The sequence below is a fragment of the Tachyglossus aculeatus genome, assembly GCF_015852505.1.
Source record: "Tachyglossus aculeatus isolate mTacAcu1 chromosome 12 unlocalized genomic scaffold, mTacAcu1.pri SUPER_6_unloc_1, whole genome shotgun sequence".
In the NCBI taxonomy this organism is placed as follows: domain Eukaryota; kingdom Metazoa; phylum Chordata; class Mammalia; order Monotremata; family Tachyglossidae; genus Tachyglossus; species Tachyglossus aculeatus.
Genome location: NW_024044828.1, coordinates 3,992,520 through 4,019,376, shown reverse-complemented (window position 1 = coordinate 4,019,376; position 26,857 = coordinate 3,992,520). Strand labels below are relative to the sequence as shown.

Here is a 26,857-nt window from a genome sequence, read left to right as displayed (position 1 = left end):
GTGTATAATGAGGGGATAATGAAGACAACAACAAACAGGGTCAGAGCGGCACGTGATATGCCAGTCCAGCGCATGAACCTATAGGACTTGAGGGTAAGGGTCGGACTAGAGGGAGGGACTTGGTGCTATGTCACCCAGGGAAGCGGGACCGGCGGGAAATATAAGAATTGGCTCATCTTCATCATCATCAATCGTATTTATTGAGCGCTTACTGTGTGCAGAGCACTGTACTAAGAGCTTGGGAAGTACAAGCTGGCAACACATAGAGACAATCCCTACCCAACAGTGGGCTCACAGTCTAAAAGCTCATCTTCAGTTCTTGGTCTTTGGCTACCAAACAGCCACTGACCTTTTGTTGCAACAAAATGAACAAAAGGCTGGCCTAACCTGACTCACTACTTGGGATATTTTCCAACACACCTAACAGTCCCAGGAGGGCTGCACTTTTTGACCCACTCACCTGGGAATGCTGTGGAGTGCTGGTAGTGATCGGGGTGGGGAGGTGTTTCTCAAAAGGGTGGGGTCTGTGGGTGAACTCCTACCTCCTGAATTCGGGACTCGTGTTCTGACCGTGTGAATGAACCCTCCACAAAAGTGAGGACCTGGGGGAACAGTCCAACAGGTTCATTCATTCAGTTGCATTTATTGAGCACTTACTGTTTGCAGAGCACTGTACTAAGTGCTTGGGAGAGAACGATATAACAATAAACAGATCCATTCCCTGCCAACAACGAGCTCTCACTCTAGAGGGGGCAGATGGACATTAATATAATAAAAAAATGACAGATATGGATGTAAGTGCAGTGGGGCTAGCGGGGGGAGGGATGAATAAAGGGAGCAAGTCAGGGTGATGCAGAAGGGAGTGGGAGAAAAGAAGAATGGGGGCTGAGTCAGAGAAGGCCGCTTGGCAGAGCTGTGACTTCAATAACGCTTTGAAGTGGGGGGGCAGGGGTAACTGTCTGTCTGTTCCACCTAAATGGCCTTTTCAAAGATGGGCAAGTCGCTTGCAGATCAATTTGTAATGAGAGAGGTGCTGGGGCTCAGGTCATCGTGAAATTGTCCCTTTTAGGTGTAACAGCTTAGAACTGGTGGCTCTATCATTGTCGTTAACACCCAGCTTAGGAGAAGCAAAGCGGATTAGTGGAAAACATCTAGCTTTACTTCTACTTATTCTGATGACTTGACACCTGTCCATATGTTTTGTTTTGTTTTCTGTCTCCCCCTTCTAGACTGTGAGCCCATTGTTGGGTAGGAGCCGTCTCTGTATGTTGCCAACTTGTACTTCCCAAACGCTTAGTACAGTGCTCTGTACACAGTAAGCGCTCAATAAATACGATTGAATGAATGAATGAACGAAAGAACACAGGTACTTACCTGCTGGATGGCCTCGTATAAATCACTTAACTTCTCTGTGCCTCACTTTTTTCACCAGTTAAATCAGGATTTCCCTCTCAGGGTTGCACCAGTACTCTACCAATCTCAACTATGGGAGGGAGAGCCAAGCAGAGGCATATCCATTCCGTTCCTAGCTTGGGCAGTGGCGAGCGAGTGGAAGGCAATCTGCTCTAAATCAAAACTCACCCGTGCTGGGCAGCAGCAGCACGGGAGAGAGTCGAGGGTGGAGACTCAAGTTGACTGCGTGGAAAGAGGCAATGATAACCACTTCTAATAATAATAATAATAATGATGGCATTTGTTAAGCACTTACTATGTGCAAAGCACTGTTTTAAGCGCTGGGGAGGTTACAAGGTGATCAGGTTGTCCCACGTGGGGCTCATAGTCTTAGTCCCCATTTTACAGATGAGGTACCTGAGGCACAGAGAAGTTAAGTGACTCACCCAAAGTCACACAGCTGACAATCGGTGGAGCCAGGATTTGAACCCATGACCTCTGACGCCACAGCCCATGCTCTTTCCACTGAGCCTTACACTATTAGAATGACTGCAGGTGGAGGTGGGGTGTTCAGGGAGAGATGTGTCCATGATGCTGCTATGGGTCGGAGGCAACTCGATGGCATAAGACAAGCAAATCAGGATTAAATACCCCTTCTTCCTCCCACTTAAGACTTTGAGCCTTATATGGGACAGGAACTGTGTCAGACCTATTTATACCTACCCCTTTACTTAGTATGTAGTAAGTGTTTAACAAATACCACAAGTACAGGCTATGAACTGTCAAACAAAGAGGTGCTGGGTCTTTCTGAAGTAAACTGGAGCCTACAGCCCAAGCTGATCATCTGTGAAGCCTTAGCTATTTCTGTATAAAATTCCTTCTGCAATTGCGTATGCCATAACAACTAGGCTTGTTCTCGAATGCCTGTGATAAAGGTCAGCTTCAATCCACTTTGGCTTAACTGACTCCATGAAATGAGCAGAAAATGCCCACCTAATTGGCATTAAATTTGGGTGAATGGAAATAAAAACACAGCTTTCTTTTTTATCTTAAGCCAACACAATGATATATTTTTTTTGTGGTTCCAGAAGGCTTTCAAGCAAAATTATTTAATCCGCTCCTGCCTCTGCTGAAGATAGGTTGAAAATGTTATTTTCTGCCCACAGTAAGGTCAGATTTGATTAGAACCCTAACAGAAAGAGCAAAGAGTTTACATGATCTCCAAGCATTCTTTCACGGCCAGGGTGGCTCTCCAAATGTCACAGTTGAACAAGTGTCCCGGAGGACAAAGTGCCCTATACAGTTAGCTAAAGGACAGAGGCAGTCAAAACGTTTCTCAGGCAAAAGGCAAAAGTTCACAGTTTAACATGTAAAACAAAAGCTACTCTTTTATAAGCAACTGGATGATGTTTCCATTTCTTATTTCTTTTAAGATTGATGGTGGGGGGGGGGGGGGGGCGGGCGAGGGGGTGTCTTTTGATTTCTCTAAGTTTTCCTTAGCGTGGCTCAGTGGAAAGAGCATGGGCTCTGGAGTCAGAGGTCGTGGGTTCAAATCCCGGCTCCGCCATCTGTCAGCTGGGTGACTTTGGGCAAGTCACTTAACTTCTCTGTGCCTCAGTTACCTCATCTGTAAAATAGGGATTAAAACTGTGAGCCCCCCGTGGGGCAACCTGATCACCTTGTAACCTCCCCAGCAGTTAGTGCTTTGCACATAGTAAGCACTTAAATACCATTATTATGTCTTTACCTGTACCTGGTTCAGGAGATTGTTAGTTTAAGGATTTAGAGAAAGCTTAGCCAGGGACTGCAAGACAAGAACAAAAAGAAGCTTTTGAAGGTGCTTACGGTTTTGTTATTGAAGCCATTTAATAGGGAAGGCTTTTGGTGGTAAGTGTTTAATGCTCTTTCATTCAACCCACATATTCAATCCACTAAACTAAATCCTGTCAGTCCTAACTTCATCACATTGCTACAACCCGCCCTCTCCTCTCCATCCAAACTGCTACCACGTTAATGCAATCACTCATCCTAACCCGCCTGGATTACTGCATCAGCCTCCAAGGCGTCCTGCTGCCTTAGTGATCATAGGGCCTGTAGTTCCAGGCTATAGCTTCTTGAGCCCTGAAAAGCCTGATATTCTGCTCCTCTTGCTCCTCTAGCCACCAAACCCTACTTCGTTTTCATCTTTACGTTATGTTAGTGTTTTGGTTCTTTACCCCTTATGGGACTGTCACCAGTCCCCTCTCCCTTCTCACTTTTTAGATTGTGAGCCCTCCGGGGGACAGGGCTGGGTCTAATTCCCAGTGCTTAGTAATAATAATAATAATAATAATAATAATAATAATGGCATTTATTAAGCACTTACTATGTGCAAAGCACTGTCCTAAGCACCGGGGAGGTTACCAGGTGATCAGGTTGTCCCACAGGGGGGCTCACAGTCTTAATCCCCATTTTACAGATGAGGTAACTGAGGCCCAGAGAAGTTAAGTGACTTGCCCAAAGTCACACAGCTGACATGAGGCGGAGCCAGGATTTGAACCCATGACCTCTGACTCCAAAGCCAGGGCTATTTCCACTGAACCACGCTGCTTCTCGTACAGTGTTCTGCACTCGGTAAGCACTAAAATCAAAGGGCTCACAGTCTAAGTAGGAGGGAGAACAGGCTTTAGATCCCCGTTTTACAAGTGAAGGAACTGAGGCTCAGAGAAGCCAAGTGACTTGCCCAAGATCACACAGCAGGTACATTGTGGAGCTGGGAACAGAACACAGGTCCTCTGCCCTTTCCACTAGGCCACGTTGCTGTCCTTATAACCACTTGAGTGTGTACCCCTTAAGCATTTTAATACGTATCCCAACCCGAGACCCCCTGCACTGTTTCAAATCCACTTATAATTTATTTGAATATGTCTCCTCTTCTAGAGCTCCCTATGCCTACCTACTGTACTGCAATGTACTCTTGCTTAGTACAGAGCTTTGTACAGAGTAAATACTCAATAAATACCATTGATAGACTGATTGATAAGCAATTAATAAATAATATTTTACTACTTTGATGTTCCCGTGAATTGTTACCACTGTCTGCCAAAAGATTCCTATGATCCTGTGTACAAACTCCGCACTAAAGTTGAAAAAGATATATCTGTGACTAAATCATATGATCATTTATAATTTCTTAATTAGCTAAAAAACAAATTTGCCAATCAATCAATCACATTTATTGAGCACTTACGATGTGTACAGGATTATATTTAAGCTCTTGGAAAGAGTACAATGTAAGAGAATTGGTAGACATGTTCCCTGACCACAGCGAGCTTACAGTCAAGAGGGTTTCCAGGGTGTTTGGGAAAGAGATGAACAAGCTCCATTCATTCATTCAATCGTATTTATTGAGCGCTTACTGTGTGCAGAGCACTGGACTAAGCACTTGGGAAGAACAAGTCGGCAACATATAGAGACCATCAATACCTAACAACGGGCTCACAGTCTAGAACGGGGAGACAGACAACAAAACAAAACATGTAGACAAGTGCCCCTGAAGCGATTATTTTGAAAACTATTAAGAAACAGCATGGCCTAGGGGATAGAGCACGGATCTGGGTTCTAACCCCAGATCTGCCACTTGTCGACTGTGTGACCTTGGGGAAGTCAGTCCATTTCTCGGTGCCTCAGTTACCTCATCCTTAAAATGGTGATTAAGACTGTGAGCTCCCCGTGGGACATGGACCATGGTCAACCTGATTAACTTGTATCTACCCCAGCGCTTAGTACAGTGCCTGGTATATAGTAAGTACTTAAATACCATTAAAAAAAAAGAGGGTGGTGCTCAAGCAGCTTCTTGTGGGCAGGAATCCTGTCCACTGACTAACTGGATTACACTCTTTCAAACGCTTCGAATTTAAAACTGAAGTGAGAGTCTTAAAAATATCCCACTGCAACAAAAAACCCCAATATTCATTGGAAACTGATCTGAAATAATCAATGGGTTCGAATCCCAGCTCCACCACAAGTCTGCTGTGTGACCTTGGGCAAGTCACTTAACTTCTCTGAGCCTCAGTTACCTCATCTGTAAAAATGGGGATTAAGACTGAGCCCCACGTGGGACAACTTGATCACATTGTATCCCCCCCCAGCGCTTAGAACAGTGCTTTGCACATAGTAAGCGCTTAACAAAAAAAAAAACCCAATTCTGAAAACAGAAGTTCATGAAATCTCTTGAGGACAGTCTCTCATTTCTTTCAGACTTTTCCCATAAATGGGATGGGCTAATTGGAAGGGGTTCCGAGTGTGAGGAAAGTAGGGACAGAAAAGAGTGGCAGGTTCATTAGAGCACTGCGCTGTAAATTCACCTCCAACATAAAACCCTTCTTACTAGCTTGGTGCCAAACTCCAAGAAAGCATACATTACTGAGATAGGGAAGGAATTCATGCTTCTTGTACCAGAAAGAGAGAGAAATAATCTCAGGGTGTGGCTTTTGGTGAGATGGCCAAACTTCCTCTTTAAAAATAGGATGTGCACTTTGCTGTTTACAGAAGCAACCTCCTTCTTTAGACTCTGAAGCCACAGGGAAGGGAAGTTTTTCATTAGCAGGGCACTCGCTTCAGTGACTCAACTGTATTGATTGAGTGTTTAATGTGTGCACAGCATTCATTATACTAAGAGCTTGGGAGAGTACAATATAACAGAGTTGGTAGACACATTCCCCGCTCACAATGATCTTAAGGTCTTGAGGGGAACCCGATAAGAGCTCCTTTAGGTGGGTTTCATCTGCTCGGTCTGGGGGTACTCAGTCCTCAGGTACCCACGGGCTCCTACTCTTCCTTACCCTGTACCTCTACCTTTCCCTCTTGCCTTCCCCCCGGATGGAGGCCACGGCAACGGGAATTCCAGCATCCCAGAACAACCTTTGAAAGGGAGGGGAAAAGAGGAGCAGCTTGGCTTCTGGCCCAGAACAAAAAGTCAAAAGGCTTACTGCTTGATACATCTGAGTCTCCTGGCTCTTTGTTCTCAGCTCTTGGCCCAGAATTACATGGCAGCTTTCAGGTTTGGGACAAGAACAAAAGAAAACCCTTCAAAACTGAGGTGTGTCATTTTTTTTTAATATATGGAATGTGTTAAGTGCTTACTATGTGCCAGACACTGTTCTAAACATTGGGGTAGATAGAAGCTAATCAATTCTATCAAATAAGGCTTACTTTTTGCATAGCAACAATCTTTATCAGAACAACGTTGCCCTAGTGGAAAGATCACGGGCCTGGGAACCAGAGGACCTGAATTCTAATCCCGGTTCTGCCGCTTATCTGCTGTGTGACCTTGGGCAAGTCATTTCACTTCTCTGTGCCTCAGTTACCTCACCTGTAAAATGGGGAGAAAATACCCGATCTCCCTTCCTCTTCGACTGTCAGCCTGTGTGGGGACAGGAACTGTTTCCAACATGCTTATTTTGCCTCTTTCCCAGTGCTTAGGATAGTCCTTTGCATTTAGTAAATGCTTAACATATACCCCAATTATTATTACTATTATCAATAAGAACGATAATAGAAATAGTCACGCACAAGTGGGTAGGAGAAAATTTTCAATGCCAACAATGGCAGGATGAAGCAAATTTCATGGGTTTCCTGTGTGTTCATGGCACTATCAGTATCTGAGTGGATAACCAGATATGAATGAGGGGATTTCCTTTTAGCTTTTAGTCTGCAAGGCAGCATTGCAAGACAAAAAAAATAAAATCAGGGTACCGATAACATATTTTATCCAGGAGAAGTACCTTTTGCACACCTATCAAGTGATCCAGATGTTCTCCTCATTGACCACTGCAGCCTGGATGTGAGATTTTGGGCCTCCGCACTCTGTTACCCTTTAATAATTATTGGAGTATTTGTTAAGCACTATGTGCCAAGCACTGTACTGAGTGCTAGAGGAGAGACAACATAATCAGGTTGGATACAGTCCCTGTCCCACATGGGACTCACAGTCTAAGGAGGAGGGAGGACAGGTACGGCATCCCATTTCACCAAAGATTCAATCATATTTATGGAGTGCTTACTGTGGGCAGAGCGCTGTACTAAGCACTTCGAAGAGTACAGCATAACAATAAAAAGACACATTCCCTGCCCACAAGGAGCTTATAGTCTAGAGGAGGAGGCAGACATTAATATGAATATAAATGAATGTGGATGAGGAAACAAAGCACAGAGAGGTTAGGTGACTTGCTCAAGGTCACACAGCAGGCAAGTGGCAGAGCTGGGATCAGAACCCAAGTCCTCTGACTTCCAGAGGAATAGCTAAGTATATCTGCTATATGCCATTTAAGCTGTAAGGAGCATCAGTTAGTCATTGTTTAAAATTTGCAGTTACCACCGTTCTAGGTACTCAGAACAGGACTGCAATGTGCCTTTCTGTTGTATACAGTTATTAATATTAGGATAGTAATAATGTATTATTAATAATGACACTTATTAAGTGCTTAATCTGTCGCTAAACATTGGGGCAAGGCTCAACAATCTACTTGGGAAAGAGTGCAGGTACCTTAGACACTTTTTACAGAAACTGAGGCACAGAGAGGTTAAAATATTCACCCCAGATCTCAGCAGGCCAGTGGCAGAGATGAGACTAGAACACAGGCCTCCAAATTTCCAGTCCCGTTCTCTTTTCCATTAGGATCTGCAGTCTTTCTACCAACTATATCAGTAGTTCGTTAGCAGGGCTTAGGGAAAGCGCTATAACTGAAGTTCACAGCTAGCTGAAAATTTACTGTTACAATTCTTTTCTTGGGTACTGTTGAGAAACTCTGTAGAAGCACAATATTATCTTTATGCCAGAGATAGCAAATGAGAACAGAGTTGGCTATTCATGGCCAGAGAAAACCAAGATTATAGAAAATGGGACACTGAACTGAACATGAATGCTCCAAACCGCAGTTGGCAAGGGAAAAACCTATATTTTTGATTTCTCCTTCATCCCGTTATTTTCAAACTTGCTTTTCTCATTTTCTTTTTTCCTGATTTATTCTTCCTTTCTATTTTGTTATTCTACACTGTAAGCTCGTTGTAGGCAGGGAACATGCTTACCAACTCAGTTATATTGCTATATTAAACTTTCCCAAGCACTTAGTAAGGTCCTCTGCACAGAACGAGAGCTCAATAAATTGAATGATCGAATGTTGATTGATTTAAAATATCCTTTTTTGACTTTTCCTAATGACTACATATTTCTTCATTCATGAGCTTTACTGAGATCAAATGAAATAAGTGAGATAGATATATCCTCCTCATTAATCTCTGAATGCCTGGAAATATGGGGCTCCCCACTGGATTTTCATATAATCCATTCCAGAAATTTCAGGATCCTAAGAGAAATGAGTGGCTACATTGCCTCACAATTCAAAGAGTGTTCAGAAGCAGTTCCTTGAATATTACAACTTCCCATTGTGTTTGCTTATTTTTTTAATATGGTATTTATTAAAGTTCTTACAATGTGCCAGGCACTGGGGTAGATTCAAGCTAGCCAGGTTGAACACAGTCCATGTCGCACATGGAATTCACAGTCTTAATCCCCATTTTACAGATGAGGTAACTGAGGCACAGAGAAGTGAAGTGACTTGCCCAAGGTCACACAAGTGGCAGAACCAGAATTAGAACCCAGGTCTGGGTTTTATTTTTAAAAGCCAACCCTTCACATCCTGATTTCATTCATTCATTCACTCAATCGTACTTATTGGGCGCTTACTGTGTGCAGAGCACTGTACTAAGTGATTGGAAAGTGCAATTTGGTAATAAAGACAGATGATCCCTGTCCACAATGGGTTTAGTGGGAATTCCTTTTCAAGAAAATAAATCATAGTTCCGTAACTACATTCAAGAGGGTCCTGGGTACACTGCTATAGGCGGCAACCTATTTCCTCAGTCATCAGTCTCCACCATCTCTGCCAGAAATGGGCCAGAGTGGGTGATTGGCCAAGAGGAAGATGAAGAACCATTTCTTAATAAACTAGTCAAGAAAGTTTCATTTTTTTCCCAGCAGAAATGGAAGGAGTACTGTCACCGAGTGTTGGAAAATCAGGCCGAACCAAATGGCAGTGAGATGATTTCTAGAGGCTGGTCCCACACGGTCCTGGGTGGCAATCTTTACCTCTAATTTTTGGACTCTTGGATTCCTCTGGAACGCTACATAATACTTGATTTTTGACATTCCCCATCCTCCACCCACCAAAAGCTCACAATTTAGTCACATTTTTAGACCACTGATACATTCTATTGATTTTAAATATTATTTAATTTGGAGCGAGGCGTGGCTTTGACCCATGCTTCTAAATCCACCACTCTGAATGATGACTAATATTCAACTTGGTAAATATGACAATTTCTTTTGATGGTATTTATTCAGCACTTACTATGTGCCAGGCACTGCAATAAGCACTGGGGTAGATACAATTTAGTCAGGTTGGACTACAGTTTAAATCCCCACTTTACAGATGAGAGAACTGAGGCACAGAGGAAGTTCAGTGACTTGTCCAAGGTCAAACTGAAGACATGTGGTGAAGATGGGATTAGAACCCAGGTCTTCTGACACAAGGTGACACTACTTCTCTGTTCGGTTTGGTAATATCCCGGAAAACTGACTCCTCCTTCCCTCAATTCACTTGTCCCCTTTAGCTTAGGGAGGAAGCTCCTTGAGGTGCTAAGACATTCGGGACTTCTTTGCCCACTTGATTCTTTATTTCTTATGAGGTCTTTCATTCAATCGTATTTATTGAGTGCTTACTGTGTGCACAGCACTGCACTAAGCGCTTGGAAAGTACAATACAGCAATAAAGAGAAACAATCCCTGCCCACATCGGGCTTACAGTCTACAGGTACTCAGACCACAGCGTAGAACTGACATTTCCTTCTGATTTTACTAAGTCCGAAACCAGCTATCAAATGGTAAGGATCTTGACATGATGCTAGGCTCACCTGGATTCTCAAAGAGAATCCATCAATCAGTGGTATTTATTGGCATTATCCTTGACTCCTCTATCTTACTCAACCCACACATTCAATCCATCACCAAATCCTGTCCGTTCAACCTTCACAACATTACTAAAATCTGCCCTTTCCTCTCCATCTAAATTGCTAGCACATGAATCCAGTCACTTATCCTTTCCTGCCTTGATTACTGGATCAGCCTCCTTGCTGCCCTCCATGCCTCCTGTCTCTCCCCAGTTCAGTCCATACTTCACTCTGTTGCCCGGATCATCTTTCTACAAAAACGTACAATCCATGTTTCACCACTCCTTAAGAATCTCCAGTGGTTGTCCATCTACCTCCACGTCAAACGGAAACTCCTCACCATCGGCTATAAAGCGCTCAATCACCTTGCCCCCTTCTACCGCACCTCGCTATTCTCCGACTCCAAACCAGCCCGCACACTTCGCTCTTCTAATGCCAACCTTTCCACGGTACTTCAATCTCGTCTACCTTCCCACCTACCTCTCACCCACGTCTTGCCTTTGGCCCTTCCTCCTCATATCCGTCAGACAATGACTCCCCCACATTCAAAACCTTATTGAAGGCACATCTCCTCCAAGAGGCCTTCCCTGACTAAGCTCTCCTTTCCTCTTCTCCTTCTCCCTTCTGAGTCACCCTGACTTGTTCCCTTTATTCACCCCCAGCCCCACTGCACTTATATACATATCTGTCATTCATTTATTTATATTAATGTCTGTCTCCCCTTCCAGACTATAAGCTCATTGTGGGCAGGGAATGTGTCTGTTATATTGTACTCTCCAAAGCACTTAGTAAAAGGCTCAGTAAGCACTCAATAAATACGACTGCTGACTGACTATTGAGTGCTTACTCATAATAATAATGATAATGATGGCATTTGTTCCAAGCACTGTTCTAAGCGCTGGGGTAGATACAACATAAGCAGGTTGTCCCTCCTGGGGCTCTCAGTCTTAAACCCCGTTTTACAGGTGAGGTAACTGAGGCACAGAGAAGCAAAGTGATTTGCCTAAAGTCACACAGCTGACAAGCGGCAGAGCGGGGATTAAAACCCACAACCTCTGACTCCTAAGCCCGTGCTCTTTCCGCTAAGCCGCGCCGCTTACCATGTGCAGAGCACTGTGGTAAGCGCTTGGGAGAGTACAATATAATAGAATTGGTAGACAAGTTCCCTACCCGTAACGAGCTTACAGACCAGAGGGGAAGACGGACATTTATATAAATTTGGGGGTGGGGAAAGTATCAAATGTCCAAAGGTCTCAGATCCAAATAGAAGGTGACCAAATGTGTACTACGGTAGCGGACTGAGATGTTCCTACCTCATCGAGGCACTGAAAGGCCAGGGTGGCATATACATCTATGCGGCGTTCATCCTGAATATCCACTGAGGAGATGAAAAATCCCGGCTCCTCTTGAACCTCGCTCTCTGGTTCCGAGTCGCTCGAACTCGATGTATCCTTATCAGTACCTCCCATCTTTTACAGTCCTGCAATGAAAGGAGAAAGGTTTCCATGGTGTTATTTGACGGATGGTTTGAGGAACCCCTGATTTGTGAGAGAAGAGTAAGGAGGAAAATCATTTAAAGTTGAAAGGAAAGGCAAAACAGCCAACAGATTTACAACTTCAGGAGTTTCCTTTAGTTACCAGATACTGCTTCTATTCCTCTCTGCATAAGAGTAAAAATTTTTACCAGATTAATAAAAAAATTAATGGTATTTGTTAAGCACTTGCCAGGCACTGTATTAAATATTAAGGTAGATATGAGATAATCAGGTTGGACACAGACCATGTCCCATACGGGACTCACAGTCTTAATCCCCATTTTACAGATGAGGTCACTGAGGTGCAGAGAAGTGAAGTGACTTTCCCAAGACAAGTGGCAGAGCTGAGGCTAGAACACAGATTTTAACATATGTGATTTTTTTGTTATTGTAAATGATATAAAATTTACCCTCTTAGGATTTAATCTGGGTTGCTGTTGTTTTTTCAGCTAGAACTACTACAATGAAAGAACGGAAATCTTGAGGTTTTGAACAACTGCCAGTAACGAAATTTATTCAAAAACGCCCCTTCACAACAAGACCGCAAATATGTGAAAGCAGGTCAAAAATAAATATTTATAAATTGAGATTTTTTTTTGCACTGGGCCATGAGGCTCCAAGTGGGTTTTGCTTATTCACAGTTTAACTTGAACTTGGGAATTTTTGAGTTCAGCAGAATTTTTGCCTCAAAGAAAAGCATGAGTATTGATCAAACTTTATATTAAACTTTTTTGTTGATATACAAAAAAAGTATAAAAAATCCTTTTCTTCAGAAACATACAAACTCAAATGTTTATGTACATTATCCGAGCAATTCCAACAATGAAAGATGGAAAGAGTATTTGGCTTCCCCTAGTAGGTTGTTAGCTCCCTGAAGGCAGGAATCTTGTCTACTAGCTCTATTAGACAAGCGCTTTCCCAAGCACTTTCTACAGTGCTTGGCACACAGCAGGTTCTTAAGACCCAGTTATTGAAAAATGGGGTAGAAAAAGAAGGAAAATAAGACAAAGGTTATTTAGTCCATCAATCATATTTATCAAGTGCTTATTGTGTGCAGAGCACTATACTAAGCGCTTGGGAGAGTAAAATAGCAGACATACTCCCTGTTCATAACAAGCTTAAGGTCTAGAGGAGGAGATAGACATTTTAAATAAATAAATTACAGATATGGACATAAATGCTGTGGGGCTGGGGATGGTGGTGAATAAAGGGAGTAAGTCAGAGTGACGCAAAGAGGAGTGGGAGAAGAAGAAATGAGGGTTTAGTCAGGGAAGGCCTCATGGAGGAGATATGCCCTCAATAAAGTTTTAAAGGTGGGCAGAGTGGATGTAGAGGAAGCGGTGGATTTCAGCGATGTTGTAAATGTAGAGCTGATGGTGTACTCCCTCAAACGTTTAGTATGGTGCTCTGCACACAGTAAGCGTTCAATAAATATCACTGATTGACTGACTGACTGTGGCTGCAGGGATTCAGGTTGGGAGAGGAGAGGTTCATGCACGAGTCTTGTTCCAGGCCAGAGAATTCCCAGGAAACGTTCCAGTCTGGACCTCCTGAAGGCTACCGCTTGGACAGGAACCAAGCCTAGCGTTGGAAAATCAGGCAGAACCAAATGGCAGTGAGATGATTTCTAGGGGCTGGTCCCACACGGTCTTGGGTGGCAATCTTTACCTCTAATTTTTGGACTCCTGGATTCCTCTGGAACGCTATATAATACTTGATTTCTGACATTCCCCATCCTCCACCCACCAAACAAAAGCTCACAATTTAGTCACAGTTTTAGACCATTGATACATTCTATTGATTTTAAATATTATTTAATTTGGAGCGAGGCGTGGCTTTGACCCATGCTTCTAAATCCACCACTCTGAATGATGACTAATATTCAACTTGGTAAATAAGACAATTTCTTTTGATGGTATTTACTCAGCACTTACTAGGTGCCAGGCACTGAAATAAGCACTGGGGTAGATATAATTTGATAATCGTGGTCTTTGTTAATCACTTACTATTCCAGGCACTGGGGTAGAGATAAGCAAATCGGGTTGGACACAGTCCCTGTCCCACAGGAGACTCACAGTCTTAATCCCCGTTTTGAAGACGGAACTGAAACCCAAGGAATAATAATAATTATTGTGATAATAATAATTAAATTTGGGAGTTGACTTTGGGAGCACGGTGTAATTCAGCTACCTCTCTGATTCCTGGGACAAGCCTCTGGGACCAGACTTTCCAGGAGAGCTCTAGCCTGTATATAGACACAGGAGCAGACATAACCTTTCCACTCCCGGCTCGAGTGAGGATGATGCTTGCATCTGGAAACCCAACCACCATTTTGACCCTGGGAAACGTGAAGCGTCCCGATACGTTTTGCTTGACGTTGAAACTGAATATTAAAATTAAATTTTAATGAAAATTAAAAGGAAATTACGGATCTCTATTTACTGCACTACAGCGCAAGGTCCTTGGGGGCGGGGAACGGGTCTACCGACTCTGTTGGATTGTACTCTCCCAAGAACTTAGAGCAGTGCTCTGTGCGTAGTAAGTGCTCAATAAATATCACTGATGATAAAAGCTACTTTTGATCACTAAAGATTTAAAGGGTACCTTCACACCCAAAGGATTGAAACAGGCACCTGATTTAGTGACTCAGGCACCTGCTGAGAGCTCACCTCCTCCAGGAGGCCTTCCCAGACTGAGCCCCTTCCTTCCTCTCCCCCTCGTCCCCCTCTCCATCCCCTCCATCTTACCTCCTTCCCTTCCCCACAGCACCTGTATATATGTACATATGTTTGCACGTATTTATTACTCTATTTTACTTGTACATATCTATTCTATTTATTTTATTTTGTTAGTATGTTTGGTTTTGTTCTCTGTCCCCCCCTTTTAGACTGTGAGCCCACTGTTGGGTAGGGACTGTCTCTATATGTTGCCAATTTGTACTTCCCAAGCGCTTAGTACAGTGCTCTGCACATAGTAAGCGTTCAATAAATACGATTGATGATGATGATGATGATTTAGAGAGATAAAGTCACCACCTTGTGGTGCTTTAGCACTACCACACCGCTACAGAGACCACCAAAGCCTCTGATAAGAGGTAATGAATAAACACACTGGGCGTTTGCCCGTATTTCCATGACTTTTCGCGAGCTTTGCAGTTTAATCCGGGCTCCACCAACTGCCAGCTGTGTGACCTTGGGCAAGTCACTTAACTTCTCTGGGCCTCAGTTACCTCATCTGTCAAATGGGGATTGACTGTGAGCCCCCGGTGGGGCAACCTAATCACCTTGTATCCCCCCAGCGTTTGGCACAGTTCTTGGCACATAGTAAGCGCTTAATAAATGCCATTAAAATAAATAAATAAAGACGATTGATTGATTGATTGATTGACTGACAGAACCCACCCCGCGCTTGGGCTGCAGAAGCTCCGTCCTGCCCTCCACGGGTTCGGCTTCGAGTCCAGGCCCCGGTCCGGTCCGGTTTGGTCCGGTTCGTTCCGGTTTGGTCCGGTTTGGTCCGGTTCCCAGCTCGCCAGTGACCTCTGACCCCGCGCTTCACCGCCAAGCCGGTCCCTCCTGCGACCTCCTTTGGGCCGCAGCCGCGTCCCCGTTGCCACGGTAACAGGCCGCCTCCGGCGATTGGTCGTCCGGCACGGCCCCCGGCCGCCTTAGCCAATCAGCGGCGAGAAGTGCGGCGTTGCTCCCGCCCCTCCCCACCCACGCCAGCCCGGGCGGCGCGAGGCTCCCTGGGATTTGTAGTTCCGCCGGCGCCGCTGCCCGCAGCAGAGACGGGGCTGGGAACTACGTCTCCCGTCGACCCCCGCGGCGGGAGGCGCCCCTGAGGCGGACGATGCTGGGCGCCGGCCGGGCCTGGTGGGCCGGGGTCCGGCGGCTGGGAGGGGGGGCGCTGGTGGTCGACCCCTTCGGCGGGCTGCGCGCGCACCTGCCGTGCCACGTGACCGTGAGGCCCCTCGACCCCACGAGGGGCGACCGCCTGCTGCTGCTGACCGTGCGCGAGGACGGGGACCGGAACCGGAAATGCGCGCGAGAGCGGGAGCAGGGCCTCGACGGCCTCGTCGTCCGCCATGATGAGGCGCGAAGGCTGGTCACCCTCCACGCCCCCATGGCGGGCGAAGGGGCCTCGCTGGACGTCCAGGCACCGCTCAAGTTCGGTACGTATTACTAATAATAATAATAATAACATTTATTAAGCGCTTACAATGTGCAAAACACTTCCAACCACTGGGAAGGTTACAAGGCGATCAGGTTGTCCCATGTGGGACTCCCACTTTTCATCCCCATTTGACAGATGAGGTCACTGAGGCAAAGTGAAGTGACTTGCCCGAAGTCACGCAGTTGACAATTGGCGGAGCCGGGATTTGAACCCGTAATAACGATAGCATTTATTAAGCGCTTACTATGTGCTAAGCGCTGTGGAGGTTACAAGGTCATCAGGTTGTCCCATGTGGTGCTCCCACTCTTCATCCCCATTGGACAGATGAGGTCACTGAGGCGAAGTGAAGTGACTTGCCCGAAGTCACGCAGCTGACAATTGGCGGAGCCGGGATTTGAACCCGTAATAACGATAGCATTTATTAAGCGCTTACTATGTGCAAAGCACTGTTCTAAGCGCTGGGGAGGTTACTAGGCAATCAGGTTGTCCCATGTGGTGCTCCCACTCTTCATCCCCATTTGACAGATGAGGTCACTGAGGCGAAGTGAAGTGACTTGCCCGAAGTCACGCAGCTGACAGTTGGCGCCCATAATAACGATAGCATTTATTAAGCGCTTACTATGTGCAAAGCACTGTGCTAAGCGCTGTGGAGGTTACAAGGTGATCAGGTTGTCCCATGTGGGGCTCCCACTCTTCATCCCCATTTGACAGATGAGGTCACTGAGGCAAAGTGAAGTGACTTGCCCAAAGTCACACAGCCGACAGTTGGCGGAGCCGGGATTTGAACCCATAATAACGATAGCATTTATTAAGCCCTTACTATGTGCAAAGCGCTGTGGAGGTTACAAGGTGATCAGGTTGTCCCATGTGGGGCTCCCACATATCTATTCTATTTATTTTATTTTGCTAGTATGTTCGGTTTTGTTCTCTGTCTCCCCCTTTTAGACTGTGAGCCCACTGTTGCGTAGGGACTGTCTCTAGATGTTGCCAATTTCTACTTCCCAAGCGCTTAGTACAGTGCTCTGCACACAGTAAGCACTCAATAAATACGATTGATGATGATGATGAAGTGACTTGCCCGAAGTCACACAGCTGACAATTGGCGGAGCCGGGATTTGAACCCATAATAACGATAGCATTTATTAAGCGCTTACTATGTGCAAAGCACTGTTCTAAGTGCCGGGGAGGTTACAAGGTGATCAGGTTGTCCCATGTGGGTAGCCCAGTCTTCATCCCCATTTCACAGATGAGGTAACTGAGGCCCAGAGAAGTTCAGTGACTTGCCCAAAGTCACACAGCTGACAATTGGCAGAGCCGGGATTTGAACCCATAATAATGATAGCATTTGTTAAGCACTTACTATGTGCAAAGCACTGTTCTAAGTGCTGGGGGGACACAAGGTGATCAGGTTGTCCCACATGGGGCTCACAGTCTTCATCCCCATTTTCCAGATGGTGTAAATAAGGCCAAGAGTAGTAGTAGTAGTGGCATGATGGCATTTGTTAAGAAGGTCCTTGTTAAGAAGGACCTGGGTTCCATTCCTCGCTCTGCCGTTTGTCTGTTGCTTTGTGACCTTGGGCAAGTAATTTCACTTCTCTGGGCCTCAGTTCCCTCATCTGTATAATGGGAGTCAAGACAGGGAGCCCTGTGTGGGACGGAAACTGTCCCACCTGACTATCTTGTATCCACCCCAGTGTTTAGTAGAGTGCCTGGCACATTGTAAGCACTTAATCAAGTACTTTCAAAGTAACAACAGCAGCAGCAAAACCTCTAAGCGTTAGAGCCAACCTTTGCACTTGTATTTGCATCCTTTGTTTGCCCCTCCCTCCATCCCACAGTTCTTACATACATATCCATAATTCATTTATTAATATTAATGTCTGTGTCTCCCCCTCTAAATTGTATGCTTGTTGTGGGCAGGGAACGGGTCTACCACCTCTGTTATACTGTACTCTCCCCAGCGCTTAGTACAGTGTTCTTCATACACAGACTGTGAGCTCACTGTGGGCAGGGGCTGTGTCTGTTGTTATATTGTACTCTCCCAAGCGCTTAGTACAATGCTTTGCCCACAGTAAGCGCTCAATAAATACAGTTGAATGAGCAGTCATCGCTCAATAGATATGATTGATTGACCGTGTATTGGAAAGAGTGTCAGTGTGAGAGTCTGGCACCTCGATTCTAGTCCTAACTCTACCACTGCCCTGTTCGGTGACCTTGGACATGTCACTTCACCTTTTTACATCCCAGTTTCCTTAGATTCCTCAGTTTCCAGAGATTCAAGTGGAAATGGGGAACCCTATGTGAACCCAACTGTAGTTCGGGAACAGAGATAGAAGAGAAGATGAGAGCGGTAGGAGGGGACAAGGAGAGCTCACCACAGTGGAAGAAGGAAACTCCCCATCACAAAGTTAGCCGTGCAGCCCAAAGCGGGGTGAACAATGTGGCCAACTAGCCGTCTGTCTTGTGGGGGAGAAAATAACTTCAATTGTTGTCATTTTGTGATTCCAGATCTGGATATCAAGACATCAGGGACGGGCCGTATCAAGGTCCAGAAAGCAGAGGGTGATCATTTAAATATCGAAACGGAATGGGGCGACAGCATCTTAGAGTCGATTAAGGTAAAAGCACACCCTCCTAATTTCTCTTTCTCGCGAATTTAAGAACATCTTCATGTTTTGGAGTCTATAGTAGCAGCGTGGCCTGGTGGAAAGAGCACGAGCCGGAGAGTCAGAGGACCTGGGTCCTAATCCTGTCTGTGCCACTTGTCTGCTGTTGTGACTTCGATCAGATCACTTCCCTGGGCCTCAGTTACCTCATCTGTAAAACAGGGATTGAGACCGTGAGCCCTGCGTGGGCCGTGGATTGTGTCCAACCTGATTAGATTGTATCTACCCCAGCGCTTAGGACAGTGCCTGACACATAGGAAGCGCTTAACAAATGCATTCCAGGACTTTCCAGGCCAGAGGTGGGACGTGGGAAAGAGGTCGGCAATGAGGTAGAGGAGGTTGAGGTGCAGTGAGTGGGTTGGCATTTCCCTGGATTTACCTTTTTTCCACCCATTAAGAGGGATCCTGATTATCTGAGTGGGGGGAAGGGCCGGGAGTGGCTGAGTTGGGTGGAGAGGCGGGAGGGGAAAAAAGTTGTACAAACATCCATATATTTTCCCTCACCATCCATCTTTTTTTCTCCCGTTGCCACAAGCCATGTTTTGTGGATCACCAGGAGGGGAAGGGATGGGGAGGATTAGGGCTTGTTGCCCACCCTCTGCTCATTTGTCTTTCACTGACGGAAAACACGTTTTTCATGTGTTTCCTTGCCACTGCAGTTTTCTGTCTTCTCTTTCCTGCAAGTTAATCTCATCTAGACTGGGAGCTTGCTGTGGGCAGGGAATGTGTCTGTTAGGTTGTATTCTCCCATGCTTTGCGCATAATAAGTGCTCAATAAATGCAAATAAAATGAATTAATTTTCAATCACAACAGAAGGAATAGGAATTAAGATGCAGAGCAATTGTATTGTCCTCCCTTGGACTGGAAACCCATAGTTCATTCCTCCTTCTACGTCTCCAGGGTTTTTCTAAAGGAGAATGTCACTGAGAGTGACGAATGTATACCCCTGTCCTCTTGATTTATAGTTCCACTGCAAGTAGGCAGGAATTAGCTTCTGGGTCAAGGGGAGATGAGGAGCTTGGAGGTCAAGGTGACCTCTGATAACAATAACTGTGGTATTTGTTAAGCGCTTCCTGTGTGCCAGGCCTCATACTAAGCGCTGGGGTGGATACAACCAAACTGGGTTTGGACACAGTCCCAGGTGGAGCTCACAGTTTCAATCCTCATTTTACAGATGAGGAAACTGAGGCCCAGTGAAGTGAATTGCCCAAGGTGACACCACAGGCAAGTAGTAGAGCCGGGAGTCGAACTCACGACCTTCATACTCCCATGCCTATGCTCTATCCACTGTGCCTCTATCTGCCGTGTGGCCCAGGAAGGACTTTCCTAATGGCTCATGTGGTGACTCGCTGCCCAGTGGAAAGAGCACAGGCCTGGGAGCCAGAAGACCCGAGTTCTAATTCACGCTCCACCACTTGCCGGCTGTGTGACCTTGGACAAGTCACCTCACTTTTCTGGGCCTCAATTACTACACCTGCCCTATGGGGATTCAACACCTATTCTCCCTCCTACTTTGACTCTGAGCCCCATGTGGTAGAGGGACTGGGTTTGACCTGATTATCTTGTACTTACCCCAGCATTTAATACAGGGCTTGGCACATAGTAAGTGCTTAACAAATGCCACAATCATTATTGCTATTATTTCTTTCTGTGATTATTATTATTATTATGCCAGTGGCCATTTCAATGAGCAGCCTGACTTTTAACTGGAAGCTCATTGTGGGCAAGGAGGCACTGTCACCTGTCTAGGAACTATCCATGGAAATACAGATATTTTCGCAGCTGAAAAAAGCGTAAGTCCCAGAGAAGCTTTGTTCTCTAATAATGGTATTTTTTAAGCGCTTATTGTGTACCAAGCACTGTAGCTATTATGCTTCTAGCGGGCTGATCCAAATTGGTAATTACTAAGGAATTCTAATTTGTAAACTCGTGTTCCTGGTCTATACTAAAACGTTACTAAGCTACCAACTCTGTAACGAACTCTCCCAAATGTCTAGTACAGTGCTCAGCGCACAGTTAGCACTCAATATTTACAATTGATCAGTTGATTGACCATTTGGTTCTGCTAGAGGAGATGATATCTACGAATCGAAGTTGTGGTCTTCCATTGTACAATGATGTGCTTTCGCGACACATTTTGGGGAGAGCACCCATCCCTGGAAAATTTGGGAATGTCTGTCTATGCAAGGTGGGCCTGTTTGGGTATCGGGAACTGTGTCAGGAGAAACTGTGTGTGTGCCAAGTAGTTGGGCAAAGTGAGTGCTACTTCATATGTTTTCCTTAAAGTGGAGGGTTTCTCAAGAACGCAACTCCCTTTGTTATGGAAGAACTTGGTACGCTTCAAAGCTGATCTCCGTTAAGAATCCTTGGGGGCAGATAAGCAGGAGTAGCTGTAGGAATAGAGTGATGTATTCAGTTTTCCCATAACACATGGTTTTGCTATGCACCAGGACACTGTTCGGGAATTACGGAAAGTGACCCACTAAGAACTTACTGAATTCGACCCACTAAGATGGACACACAGTGCGATGTCGAAGAAAAAGTTGTGTGTACATATGTTGCACCAGTCGATACTACACCGTAAGCTCCTTGAGGGCAGGATCAAATCTGTTAACTCTATTGTATCGGATTCTCCCAAATGCTTAGGGCAGTGTTCTGCCTACAGAAAGCATAATACCACTGATTGACATTTGTGTCACCATTTCCCTATTTAAATTTGACCGATAAAATCATCTGCGTTTAAACAATGTAGATATTACACATCAGATTTACGGCTGTTATAAGTGAAGCAAAGTGGCCTGGGAGTCACTTGTCTGCTGTGGGACCTTGGGCAAGTCACTTCACTTCTCTGTGCCTCAGTTCCCTCATCTGTAAAATGGGGATTAAGACTGTGAGCCCTATCTGGGACAGGGACGGTGAATGATCTGATCAACTTGTATCTACTCCAGCACTTAGTTCAGTGCCTGGCACATAGTCAGCGTTTAACAAATACCATTAAAAAAAGTCACTTCTCTGTGCCTCAGTTCCCTCATCTGTAAAATGGGGATTAAGACTGTGAGCCCTATCTGGGACAGGGACGGTGAATGATCTGATCAACTAGTATCTACTCCAGCGCTTAGTTCAGTGCCTGGCACATAGTCAGCGTTTAACAAATACCATTAAAAAAAGTCACCTCTCTGTGCCTCAGTTCCCTCATCTGTAAAATGGGGATTCAGACTGTGAGCCCTATCTGGGACAGGGACGGTGAATGATCTGATCAACTTGTATCTACTCCAGCGCTTAGTTCAGTGCCTGGCACATAGTCAGCGTTTAACAAATACCATTAAAAAAAGTCACTTCTCTGTGCCTCAGTTCCTTCATTTGTGAAATGGGGATTCATTCCTGCTCCGTTCTACTTAGATTTTGATCCCCATGTGGGACAGGGATCGTGTCCAACCTGATTAACTTGTATCTAGCCCAGTGCTTAGAACTGTGCTTGACACATAGTAAGTGCTTAACAAGTACTATTTTTGTTTAATAATTAGAAAGAGCATGCCAAAACTGTTTTTCTTATTTGATCAGAATGCTGAAACAAATTATTGCAATATGTCTTTGTGTAAATATCTTTCAGAGTCACAGAATACACGTGCGAACAAAAGGAGGCACTGTCACCTGTCTAGGAACAATCCATGGAAATACAGATATTTTCGCAGCTGAAAAAAGCGTAAGTCCCAGAGAAGCTTTGTTCTCTAATAATGGTATTTTTTAAGTGCCTATTGTGTGCCAAGCACTGTAGCTATTATGCTTCTAGTGGGCTGATCCAAATTGGGTAATTACTAAGGAATTCTAATTTGTAAACTCGTGTTCCTGGTCTATACTAAAACGTTACTAAACTAGAATTCGAAATTAATATATTTCCGAACCACTCAGTCATTTCGGTCTTCTGAGCCTTTGTTTCATTTTTAACACGTGAGTTGGATCAAGACCTAAAACTTCATTGCAAACCTTTTTATTCCACCAGTTCTCGTTTAAAACTTAGCATTCATTTTCGTGTAACGTGGCATTGCTGCCTAGTTTAGCGCAACACAAGTTTCTTTAGCCAAATCCCTCCCAGTATTTCACGATTGTTTAAGCCAAGACATGAGGCATTTTGCGGGCATGCCAGTAATTTGAGTGCAAGCTGAATCTGTTCAGGAACTGGACAGGCTGCTAAACGAAGTTCACTAAATGTGACCTCAAATTTCTTGGTATTTTCCACGAGATGGCACTACAAGATTTCATTCGTGTGCCTCAGCACATTTTCAATAAGCGGTTTGGATATATGGACGCCTGAGAAAATGCTTTTCCCACAACGCTCGCCTGGCTCATTAAAATTGAATCTACAAACTGAGGCAAGTAGGGCCAGCATTAGAAGAAACTTTTTTGTAATGGCATTTGTTAAGGGCTTACTATGTTCCAGGCACTTTACTAAGCACTGAGGTAGATCCAAGGAAATCATGTCCCAGATGGGGCTCACAGTATTAACCCCTCTTTTACGGAGGAGGTAACTGAGGCCCAGTGAAGTCAAGTGACTTGCCCAAGGTCATGGAGCAGACAGAGAGCCGGGATTAGAACCCAGGTTCTTATGACTTCCAGGACCGTGCTCTATCCACTAGGTCATGATGCTTCTCACGTTGATAAAATGAAGTACATACATAAGGTGAGAAGCAGCGTGGCTCAGTGGAAAGAGCCCGGGCTTTGGAGTCAGAGGTCATGGGTTCAAATCCCGGCTCCGCCACCTGTCAGCTGTGTGACTTTGGGCAACTCACTTGACTCCTCTGTGCCTCAGTTCCCTCATCTGTAAAATGGGGATTGACTGTGAGCCCCTCGTGGGACAACCTGATCACTTTGTAACCTTCCCAGCACTTAGAACAGTGCTTTGCACATAGTAAGCGCTTAATAAATGCCATTATTATTATTATTACTATTATGTATTTTATTCTTAACCTGAGGTTCTCCAAGAACATAGTTACTTCATGGTAGGAGAACTGATTGTATTACTGTTTTCATTCTGTAGGGAAAGTTAGGGAAGTAGTTTCTGCTACTTCTTCAAAGTGACTGTGGCCCATGGCGTGGTGGATAGACCATGGGCCTGGGGGGGGGGGGGGGGGGGTCAGAAGGTCGTGGGTTCTAATCCTGCTCTGCCACTTGTCTGCTCTGTGACCTTGGATAAGTCACTTCTCTACCTCAGTTACCTCATCTTTAAGTGGGAATTGAGACGGTGAGCCCCCTGTGGGACAGAGACTATGTACCCCAGCGTTTAGTACAGTGCCTGGCACATAGTAAGCGGTTAACAAATACCACAATTATTAACCTTGAGAATGGATGTGTTGAAGGTAGCCAAGAGCCTAGTAGTATTGTCAGAGACAGAGTCCTGGATTGGATGGGCCATTGTTTTGACGGAGTAGCGTCATTGCTTAGGCTGTTATTGTCTTTAGTCTCTACAAGTAAATAAAGACCCACATGACTGCTTTTCAACTGCTCTTTGTTACTTATAGAAATGACATTGACATGGCTTAACGGTAGTGCAAAATCTAAGATGTTGAGATGTGAGGGGAAATGTTTTATTTTTAATCATCTTCAAGCCACTTGGGTCTTCTGTAATGTGTTTTCATGATGCATTTTAGGTAGCACCATTAGGGACTTGTCATCTTGTCCCAACAGTGCACCAGGAAGGATTTTTTTTTTATGGTTATCTGTTAACTGTTTACTACGTGCCAGGCACTGTACTAAGCACTGGGGTAGATACCAGCTAATCAGGTTGAACACAGTCCCTGTCCCCCATGGGGCTCACGGTCTTAATCCCCATTTTATCTTATGAAGTAACTGGGGCTTGTTCAGGGTCACACAACAATCAAGTGGCAGAGCTGGGATTAGAACTCAGGTCCCTCTGACTGGTCAGCACACATGCAGCATCAGCAGAAAGAGTTAAGCATCTGCTCACTGTGGCTTTCCAGAAATGGGAATTGTGTTTGATGCGAGCATTCCTTCAAACAGAGTTTGGGCAAGAGTGTACCTCTTGCATCAAGTGAGAACTGAGTACATCTGTGAAATATTGGGCAGATAGCGTTTTTAGTGTGCATATTTTTGGGTAAGGCAGATAGATCATTGCTCTTTGTATTTAAAGACAATGCTCCTGGAGCTGAATCTCTCTGTAGGCACAAATGCGGGTCCTACAATCCTGACCACCCAATACACACATGCAAAGACCGCCTTCCACTGGGCTATCGTATCTGTCGTTTCCGTGCCCAGTGCCGTGCTCGCCTTTTCGGCTTTGTCTCACAATTCTCTTGAAGGTTTGGCTCACAAAGAGCTGCTTCTTTCTCGAGTGGAGTGTTCCACACTGGCCTGTCTGCTGCAGTTGTCTTCCAGATTTCAGCTGAGACGCAGTTAGAGTCATAAGAATGTAATAGTAACGATGTTGTTGAGGGATTATTATGTGAGCCTCGTACTAAGCGCTGGGGTGGATCCAAGATATTCAAGTTGGACTCCATCCCAAGACATTGTTTTACTGAATCTTTAAAATATGTCCCGTTTCCCCTTATTTCCAGAGGCCCACTTCAAAGCCCCCATTCAGCAGCTGTTAGCAGTAGAGTCCATAAAGGATGTCAGCAGGACTGGTGAAGGAGTCCGACGTGGTATCCCATCCCGGGACCCAGTTCTCCCAACCACAGAGAAGGTTAGACAGCATTTCAGCCCTGCAACCCTCCAGTTTGGTCTGAAACTTAATAGCACGCTGATGCCATAACGTCTGGCCGTCTCCAGATAGTTTGGTTTCTTGTTTTAATTTCTTCTTTGTCTCTCATTGTATCGTTGACCAGCATGCTGTCTAGGTAACAGATTCTGTGTTTGCTCCAAGTTGCAACTTGGTTGTGTGTAGGATTCCCTGGTGAGGGCTGATTCATTGTTGCAGTTCTTTATTTTTCTCTTAAGCGTCATCATTTCGCAGTGCCTGGCAGGCATGGCAAAGCGATTTACGGTTTTTTACATGTTAGCTTAGGCTCCGTGGATAGCTAATCTCAAATGACCCTTTCGTTTTCTTTACCACTCAGAGCCTGTGGAGTTAGCAGATTTTCTCGGAGACGCCCGATCATATGCGAACGGGCAGGATTCAAATCTACCAACTCGGTTGTATTATATTTTCTCAAGCACTTAGTACAGTGTTCCGCACACAGTAGAGGGTCAGTAAATACCATCGATTGATTGATTGATGCCGGCCTTCAGGTTCTTTGTTGCATCTTCCAGGATGGTTGCAAGCTTCCTGATTAGATCTGAACATAGGTTCCTGCTCCTGTTTACGGTGTAAGGAGACCTCAGCTTTTTTCCAAAGTGTCAGGCCCCTTTCATTCATTCAGTCGTATTCATTGAGCATTTACTGTGTGCGAAAGCAAATATACCAGACATTTGAAATGTCTGGGTTATTCTGCAGCCACACACTGGAAGCTCAGTTGCCTAGGTTGGACTAGTCAGTCAGTTGTATTTATTGAGTTCTCACTATGTTCAGAGCACTGTACTAAGCACTTGGGAGGGTACAATATAATTATAGACACATTCCCTGCCCACAGTGAGCTTACAGTCTAGAGACTCTATGCCTTTCTGGAGACCCTGGGGTCTGATTCTGAAGCTGAAATTAAAGGGAATGGGCATAGGTTTGATAGAAAATCATCTATAAAATATTTTCAGTTGTCCATTTTGTTCCCCCCACCCCAGAAGGGAGAAATATATGTACTCTCCCAAGCACTTAGTATAGTGCTCCGCATATAGTAAGTGCTCAATAAATACCACTGATTGATTGATTGATGTACAGTACCATGGGGAATATTGGCTGTGCTTTCATCAATTCTTGATCAATCAATCAAATCATAATGCTTCTTATTTTGTGTTATATTCTTATATGTTGCCAACTTGTACTTCCCAAGCACTTAGTACAGTGCTCTGCACACAGTAAGCTCTCAATGAATATGATTGATTGAAAGAATGAATATTCTCCTAAGCACTTAGTATAGTGATTTGCATACAGTAAGCACTCAGTAAATACGACTGATTGAGTGAGTGCTTATTGTGTGCAGAGCACTGTATTAAGTGCT

At 44.8% G+C, this 26,857-nt stretch overlaps 2 protein-coding genes across 2 annotated transcripts in view; one reads left to right on the top strand and one right to left on the bottom strand.

Moving 5' to 3' along the window:
• Nucleotides 1-15,511, bottom strand: part of CCDC146 (coiled-coil domain containing 146) — an 88,539-nt gene extending 73,028 nt beyond the window's left edge. The window contains exons 1-2 of the mRNA XM_038741178.1: nt 15,317-15,511; nt 11,694-11,860 (exon numbers count right to left, since the gene is read on the bottom strand). Coding sequence (XP_038597106.1) covers nt 11,694-11,849 — 156 coding nt within the window. The 5' untranslated portion in view covers nt 11,850-11,860; nt 15,317-15,511. The remainder of the gene's footprint in view (nt 1-11,693; nt 11,861-15,316) is intronic.
• Nucleotides 12,524-26,857, top strand: part of FAM185A (family with sequence similarity 185 member A) — a 40,935-nt gene continuing 26,601 nt past the window's right edge. Inside the window, exons 1-5 of the mRNA XM_038740910.1 lie at nt 12,524-12,617; nt 14,102-14,262; nt 15,537-16,083; nt 18,594-18,703; nt 22,363-22,455. Coding sequence (XP_038596838.1) covers nt 12,524-12,617; nt 14,102-14,262; nt 15,537-16,083; nt 18,594-18,703; nt 22,363-22,455 — 1,005 coding nt within the window. The remainder of the gene's footprint in view (nt 12,618-14,101; nt 14,263-15,536; nt 16,084-18,593; nt 18,704-22,362; nt 22,456-26,857) is intronic.